The sequence below is a fragment of the Rutidosis leptorrhynchoides genome, chromosome 11 (genome assembly GCF_046630445.1).
Source record: "Rutidosis leptorrhynchoides isolate AG116_Rl617_1_P2 chromosome 11, CSIRO_AGI_Rlap_v1, whole genome shotgun sequence".
In the NCBI taxonomy this organism is placed as follows: domain Eukaryota; kingdom Viridiplantae; phylum Streptophyta; class Magnoliopsida; order Asterales; family Asteraceae; genus Rutidosis; species Rutidosis leptorrhynchoides.
The window spans coordinates 72,189,640-72,198,627 of NC_092343.1; the positions used below are offsets into that span (position 1 = coordinate 72,189,640).

The window sequence follows — 8,988 nt, forward strand, 5'->3', positions numbered from 1 at the left end:
TGTGAACTACGGAGCCGGTAGCACCGAAGTGTGAACCACAGAGCAGGTAGCACTATTAAAGGGTATGACTCAAATGCGTAGTGACGTGAACTACGGAGCCGGTAGCGTCATAGCATTGCGTATGGTGTGAACCACGGAGCCAGTAGCACCATGACGCGCTTATGGTTAACCATATAGTTTGTGTATGTGCTGTTGTATAGCATAATATATTATTTCGGTGAATATGCTATTGATTTATGCTAGTTGCGATATTTGGAGGTTATTAGCTTATACTCGGAGTTGATATGCTAATTGTTATTAGTAGCGATTATACGGGGTGTGTGTGTGTGTGTAAGTGTATGCAAGTAGGTATATTATATATGTATATGTATAATTATTGCATTCACTAAGCGTTTTGCTTACCCTCTCGTTGTTTACCTTTTTATAGGCTCTGGTGTGGACAAGGGTAAGGGCGTTCGTTTGGATTAGTGATCCCGCTTTGTTTTGATAGGGGACACTTTTGGACATATAGCTTTTTGAGTTTGACCGAGATTTGGGTAATTTAACCCCCAAACACCATACTCATAGTGTTGTTTGGAATTTAAACTAGTATGGTCTAAACTCATATTTTGTACGAAACTCGTATTGCGGCATATGTGGGCCCGGTTTTGTAAAACTTATTTTATTATTGAATCGTGTGAGTTTTTCATATTATAACTTGTTGTGAAAAGCGTTTCGCCTAAATATGTCAGGAAGTGGGAGATCGTTATTTGAAAATTGACAAAACCGGACAGAAGCTGAATTGGCTTGTGCGCGCCACGTACCCTAAGGTGCTGCGCGCCGCACACTGTTCTATATAAAAAAAAATCGCGTATTCAGTTAAATAACAGGCTGGGTTGGTACAACGTCGAAAAAAAATTACTGGCACCGGGTGCTCTAAACTGATGTATTTCATAATGTTTGTTTTCGTTTGACTTCAGATAAAGTCAATGTACTTTTCTTTTACTTTAGAAAAAGTCAATACACTCATACTAATGATAATTATACATTTGAACGTTAATATAGCATAGTTGTTGCGATCCTGATATATTAAAAGAAGAGGTCTCACGTTTAAACCTCACTACCAACATAAATTAGTAAACTCATTACATAAAAAATACAAGAATCACCAACGAATGTTTGCTTCAATGATATCAAGCCTCAGTGTGGAAGGGCCCGCGATTAGTTTACAAGCAACCCGGGTTCAATTCCTGGGGGCGGAAGGTTTTCTCTTCAATTTTCTGCAATTAGTTTCCAAGCAACCCAGGTCCCGCGATTAGTTGCCAAGCAACCCGGGTAGGAGTTTCCTTCTAGCGTGTGTGGGTGCAAATGATGAGGGTCGTTGAAATAAATGATCCGTTGATGCAAATTCACCGTTCAAAAAAAATAATACAAGAATCAGTTTAAGTTATTGTACATAGTGATCAATATATACATCTAACTTAGAGAAAATCCTCCATGTGTTCTTCGTTATTGTTTATAGTTATAGTTTAATTCTTTTACTTGGACGACAAATGGGTCTAACAATAATAACACGGCCATCCCGTCAATTTCAATTTTTCACATGTGCCGTGTTCAATTAATAAAAAATAGGCCTTTTGTATACATAAGTTTTAAATATATGTAATAATAAGTTCACTAAATACTAAAAAATAAGGTTAAGTATCAGCATAGTCATAGGGTTACTTGAGGTCATGTCCTTTGAGCTCAGGGGCGGGTAGGTTTATAGGATATAGAAGCGGCCATAGGTCAGTGAAGCCGGTTAGGATTAGAGCGGGTAGTTAGAATGTGGGTACTTTAACCGGCAAATGTTATGAACTAGTGGAGACGTTACGTAAACGTAAAGTGGACATTTTGTGTGTCCAAGAGACTAGATGGAAGGGTCGAGGGGCGGTTAATATCAAGGACTACAAGCTGTGGTTCTCGGGATCGAGAGTAGCTAGAAACGGTGTTGGAATTATTATTGGTCCACCCCATAAGGAGAATGTCGTGGATGTGAGCAGACGGTGTGATAGGATTATGTTGGTTAGGTTAGTAATCCAGGAGGTGACCTACATGGTCATTAGCGCTTACGTACCTCATGCGGGCCTTGGCGTAGCTAAAAAGAGACACTTCTGGGAATCGTTAGACGAGGTTGTAAGGATGTGCCCTCCGGACCATCGATTACTTATTGGTGGAGACCTAAATGTTCATGTAGGATCGAATGTCGAGGGTTATCCGGGGGCCCATGGGGGCTTTGGGTACGGAGTAAGAAATGAGGAAGGGCTATCTATTCTCGATTTTGCTGTTGCTCACGATTTGGTTGTTGCGAATTCGTTCTTCAAAAAGACGAATGCTCAGCTAGCAACCTTTCATAGCGGGGGTCATAGTACTCAGATTGACTATTTGTTACTTTGTAGAGGGGGTCTTAGGACATGTGGTGACTGTAAGGCCCTTACGGACTTGACATGCTCCTCCCAGCACAGATTGTTGGTCATGGATTTGGTTCTCCGAAGACGGGTCACCAAGAGTGTAAGGCCCGTCCAACCTACAATCCTTTGGAAGAAGTTGAACGGTGAGAAGGCAGAGACTTTTAAGACTTTAGTTATTGAGAGAGTTGAGGCAGAAGTGGATATGGTATCTCATGATGATGCGGACCAGATGTGGAATTGTCTGGCGTCCACCATTAGAGAGGCTGCCAAAGAATCCTTGGGTGTGGCAGTAGGAACTTCTAGAGGACATAGGTCGGATAGAGAATCATGGTGGCTTAGTGACGAGGTTCAAAGCAAAGTCGCGCTTAAGCAACTAAGGTTTAGGGAGCTCATCACTTGTCAGGAGGGGACTCCGGCGGGTAGAACTAGGGTTGAAGAGAGATATAAAGAAACCAAAAGAGAAGCTAAAAAGGCTGTAGCTCGTGCAAAAGATAAGGCATATGAAGATTTGTATAGGAAACTAGACTCCAAAGAAGGAGCAAATGATATCTACAGAATAGCCAAAGCTAGGGAGCGAAGGCGCAGAGACCTAGATAATATCAAGTTTATAAAAAATGAAGCAGGACAAACCCTAGTAAAGGATGACAAAATCCGGAAAAGATGGGAAGGGTACTTCTCATCCCTTTTCGCTGGAGGAAGACCTGAATGCCACGAAGACCCGCAAGAATATGAGATAGAACAATCCCTGAACAACATAGATGGTGGGAGGATCAACCAAGAGGAAGTAAGATCGGCACTACAAAAAATGGGGAGAAATAAAGCTGTGGGATCGGACCAGACCCATTGAGGCGTGGCGGTGCCTTGGCGACAATGGTGTTAGGTGGTTGACTTGCCTTTTCAACAAAACGTATAGAAGCTCTAAAATGCCTATGGAATGGAGAGTGAGTGAGACTATCCCCATTTATAAGAACAAGGGGGATGCTCAAACATGCGGTAACTCTAGAGGCATAAAATTACTTAGTCATACTATGAAGCTTTGGGAGAGAGTGATTGAGGCTAGACTTCGCCGTGTTACAAATGTTTCGGAAAACCAATTTGGTTTCATGCCAGGGCGCTCTTCGGTTGAGGCAATCCATATTATTAGGAACCTTATGGAGAAGTATAGAGAAAAGCAAAAGAACCTCGAGATGGTTTTCTTAGACATGGAAAAGGCCTACGATTGCGTCCCACGAAATTTGATTTGGAAGACCCTTAGAGGTAGAAGTATCCCGAGTAGATATATTAGTGTTATTAGAGATATGTACGAAGGGGCAAAGTCCTGCGTTCGAACGCCGGTGGGAAATACCGAAGTTTTCCCAATAGAAGTAGGCCTGCATTAGGGATCGGCCCTTAGCCCTTTTCTTTTCGCTTTGATCTTTGATGAGCTCTCTAGAGGGATACAAGAGTGTATCCCTTGGTACTTTATTTTCGCCGATGATATTGTGCTTGTTTTCGAATCTAAGGAGGAACTTAATAGAAGATTGGAACAATGGAGGGTAGCCTTAGAGGGTAATAGTCTACAAATTAGTAGACAAAAGACGGAATATCTTAGATGTGATGGAGTGAACATCTGCATTGGAGACCAGATCTTTCATCCATAAACCTCGTTTAGATACTTAGGCTCGATGCTCTACAAATCGAGGAGGATAGAAGAAGACGTGTCTCACCGTATTAAAGTAGGGTGTGTGAAGTGGAGAGTAGCGACTGGAGTCTTATGCGACAGGAAGATCCCCTTAAAGCTGAAAGGGAAATTTTTCAAGGTGGCAATTAGACCTACCATGCTATACGGATCAGAGTGTTGGCCAATGACGAAGGCGCAAGAGAGAAGGATGGAGGTGGCAGAGATGAGGATGCTTAGGTGGACATGAGGTAAAACGATGTTGGATATGATTCCAAATAGTGTTTTTAGGGAGAACCTGAAAGTTAGAAGCATCATCGACAAGCTAAGAGAAGAACGGCTTTGATGGTTTGGGCATGTGAGGAGGTGACCGCTTACTGCACCTGTTAGAAGAGTCGAGGCACTTACAGTTGACGGTGTAAGGAGAAGGGGTAGACCCACACGTAGGTGGGAGGATAGAATAAAGCTCGACTTGAAGGAGCTTGTATCGACCGAGGACATGACTTCTGATAGGAATGCGTGTAGGGCTAGAATTAGAATAGACGAGTAGGCTTTGGTTTATTTGTGTGTTTGCGGGTAGGGGCTTGCGGGTATGTGGGTATGGGTGAATGTGTGTACGTGTCGTCCTTTTAGTGTTGTTTGCATGAATGTTTGTGTAAGTATGTATATTCATGTATCGTGTAAGTATGTATATTCATGTATCGTGTATTTCGTGCTTTGCATTTAACCAGGACCCCGTCTTGGTATGGGGTATGTATGTGTGTGCAGGTATGTTTGAGTTTGTATGGAGGTACTTGTATGTATGTACGCTTGTTTAGGGTCTAGGGTTGTGTTGTATGTATGTTTAGGTACGGATGTTATTTGGTTTGTATGTTTATGGTTGTTTTATTTGTGTGCTTATATGGTTGCTTTGTATGTTTATGGATGGTTGTATGTTTTTTGTATGTATGTTTGCGTATGTTAGTATGCTTAAGGTTGTTTCTATGTTTTGTATGTTTATGGACGTAGGTTTGTTAGCGTATTCGTTTTTGTGGGTATGCTTTCATGTACGCATGTATGTTCCATGTATATATGTTCTATGTATTGTTTAGGTAGGATTTATGTATGTATGTATGTATGTATGTATGTATGTATGTATGTATGGATAGGTGTATGTATGTATGGGTGTATGTATGTATGTATGTAGGTATGTATGAGTGTATGCATGTAGGTTTATGTCTGTAGATAAGTATGTTTAGGTATGTTTCTGGTTGTTGGTATGTGGCCATGTATGTTTATTGTTTTTTTAGTGTAGCATTTCTCGTTATGTCTTGAGCCCTGCACAGCAGCTTAAGGTACGTACCCATATATATATATATATATATATATATATATATATATATATATTATTTATTTTTTTATTCTGATTTAATTTAATTTATTTTAATTTGTATAGTATTAGGACTATTTGTATTATTATTATTGTCTATATTATATATATATACATATATATATATATATATATATATATATATATATATATATATATATATATATATATATATATATATATATATATATATATATATATACACTTACTTATATACTTATATACTACGACCATATTATAGGAGGCAACATCAAGCGTCGACTTATTAGCGACTTGACTGCCGCTTAGTGGCTAAATTGAACTCCAGGTTTGATTTAAAACCCATGGAAACTTGCTTCTATCATTTTCATGGCGTCATTGATTTTTATTACTTTTCATCATGTATGCATCTACTTTATTCTTTTTATTTATTTATTTTTATTTTTTTAACTTCTTTTTGGGCCGGAGGTCCTTTTGGAAGCAATCTCTTTATCCATCGAACAGAGAGAGATGACTTTCTCTACTCTTGTGAGTGTTTCACTCGGGGTGGAGAAATGATTTCTCTTTATTCTAGGATAGAGGAATGGTTGTCTACGCTTCACCTCCCCCATACCTCACGCATGTGGGTTTGGGCTTGTTGTTGTTGTTGTTGTTGTTGTATCAGCATAGTCATAACAATATTTTTCTTAAGTACTACATATTATTGGATTATAGACCCCTTTGAATTATGAGTCTTGTGCGCGCATGTTTGCACGCCCTCAATTCCACCCCTATCTAACAACTTGATATACATATACATATACATATACATATAATACATATATATATATATATATATATATATATATATATATATATATATATATATATATATATATATACATATAATACATAACAATGTCATTACAATAGTAAAAGTAAATTAAAGATCAAGTGGTACATATGCACATAAAAGATTTCTACTTCAAAATTTCACATAGTGATGACAGGAATTGTTAAAATCATGCCTTTTCAATCTAATCTTTGTATTTTTCTCCCTTTTTCTTACTATGTTTGTGTTTAAGTGTAGGTTTGGTGTCTAAAGTTGAATAAAAGAAAGTTGGGTGACTTGCTATTAGAAGTTGTGCAGCTGATGACGAGTTGGTGATACTTTAAGGGGCAAATGTGCAATTTATAATGAAGGCTATAAATACCCATCTAGGGTTTGAGTTCCAAATACGCTCCACATTTTCTTTCTGTAGTCATCTTCTTCATCTCATTGCTGCTGCTGTTTCATATTGTCTGTGTTGTTTTCGTGTTCACAATTGTCACGATTGTTAGTCTGTTAAATCGTTGAGTGTGTTCTTCGGTTGTCTAGTATTTATTATCTTGTCACTGTTCAATTCGAAACCTTGCAATTGTGATTCGTTGATGTGTCAATAGATTAATAAGATCTGAAGCAGTTTATTGTGTTTAATCTCTTTTTCGTTCATGGTATCAGAGCTGTGGAACCTGTCTCGATCCGTTTGGTATTAAAAATCGTCTAAAATTGTTGGTTGATTGATGGCAAGTGAAAGCTTCTGTCGATTGGGTTGATTCAAAAGCTAATACGATTTGCTTCATTGGTTCTTGTGCTGTTTACCGGGTTCGAATTTTGGATCTGTGAGTGGTCCATCCGACTGATTCAAAAAGGAAAAAAAACCCTAATTTTTCGAATTAGGGTTTGGGTTGGCTGATTCTTCTCCTTTCAAAGTCAATCATTTTCTATCTCTTCTGCTGCTACGAAGGGGAGTAATCTGAAACCTTTCTTTATTTTTTTTTCTCTGTTTGATTAACTGTGCTTCTTTTTGCTGCTGTTTTCTGGTTACTATTACTGCTTTCTTGTTCAGCTGTCTTTGTGATATTGTGTTGCTGCTTGGTTACTTGTGTTCTGTTTTGCTTATTTTTTGTATAGTCAGAGAGAACCCCAAGGAAGCCCTGGGACATAATCCCTTTGAAATTCTATCTATCTGGATCACTACTTGGTTGTTCTTTAGGAGCCATTTTGTGTGACCATTTGTCCTTTTGTCTTGTGCTACCATGGCAGGTGAAGGATCCAAGGCCACTCATGTGAGTGACCTAGATTTTGGGGATCCCTTATACCTGCATTCTAGTGATACAAGTATCACTGCCCTTATTTCTATGAAATTAAAGGGAACGGAAAATTACAATGTCTGGAGCAGAGCTATGTTATTGGCTCTGCAAACCAAAAACAAAATTGGATTTATAGATGGTACTGTCATTAAAAATACCACTGATAATGTGCTTGCTTTGCAATGGGATAGATGCAACTCTGTTGTTCTATCCTGGATTTTGAACTCTGTAAGTGAAGAACTTTTTTCTGGTCAAGTTTTTTCAAAACTTGCTAAAACTGTGTGGGATGAATTAAAAGAGACATATGACAAAATTGATGGCTCAATCACTTTTAATTTGCATAAGAAAATCAATACTATTACTCAAAATGGTGATTCTTTGTCTGATTACTATCACAAACTAAATGCTTTATGGAAACAATTTGATGCTCTTGTTAAGCTACCCACATGTGACTGTAATAATACTGAAATTAAAGATCACAATGATTTAATCAAACTTATGCAATTCTTAATGGGACTTGATGAATGCTATCATGCTGTCAGGAGTAATATTCTCACTAGAGAGAAATTACCAAGTGTCCAAACTGCCTTCTCTATTGTGTCAAGAGAGGAGTCTCACAGAGATTCCTCCACCATCAGGGGTGTTGGGAAGTCTCAACAATCTGCTTTTCTTGTTTCTAAAACCTTTGATAATAAAAAGAAATTTGGAAGGGGCCATAACACAAACCTGAAATGCACTAAGTGTAACATGAATGGCCACACTATAGACAGATGTTATGAGATTGTTGGGTATCCCCCAGGTTGGGTTAAAAGGAACAATAACAATATTAATAAGAGCATTCCTAGCAACAACTCTGTTGGTCAGGGAACTCCTTTCACACCTGATCAGATAAACAAGTTGATGAGCCTCATAAATGATTCTTCTGGGAATGTGCATGCTAATGTTGCAGGTACCTTTACTAACATGAATAACTTGTTTAACAAAAACTTTGAAAAATTCTTTAAGTCAAACAGTTCTGGTCACGGTTTAAACAAGTGTACTGGTTGGATCATAGATTCTGGGGCCTCACAACACATGACTGGTAGCTTGAATAACATGGAAAATATTTTTGATGTGTCCTCATTAGGCATGACAGTTGGTCACCCTAATGGAACACAAGCTAAAATAACTAAAATTGGTGATTTGATCTTAAACAAACACATTTTACTTCAAAATGTGCTGGTGGTCCCTGGTTATTGTGTCAACTTGTTATCTGTTCATCAATTATCTAAAAATAAGAGAACTTTTGTTGGCTTTAATGATTCTAAGTGTTACATTCAGGATTTGTTGGAAAAGAAGATTGTGGGGACTGGTAGTCTGAATAGTGGTCTGTATCTGTTTGATGAAAGTCAAAGTGACATGAATAATTGTGTGAGTGATTGCTTTGTTTCTTTTAACTTGTG

General features: G+C 38.3%; 1 protein-coding gene across 1 annotated transcript; it reads left to right on the plus strand.

The window, feature by feature from the left end:
- Positions 1–1,166: 1,166 nt before the first annotated feature.
- Positions 1,167–5,527, plus strand: LOC139874677 (uncharacterized). Its single transcript, XM_071862085.1, has 4 exons — positions 1,167–1,242; positions 1,841–3,213; positions 5,376–5,420; positions 5,522–5,527. Exons 1-4 carry the CDS (start codon positions 1,167–1,169, stop codon positions 5,525–5,527), a joined length of 1,500 nt encoding a protein of 499 aa, XP_071718186.1.
- The last annotated feature ends 3,461 nt before the right edge of the window (positions 5,528–8,988 follow it).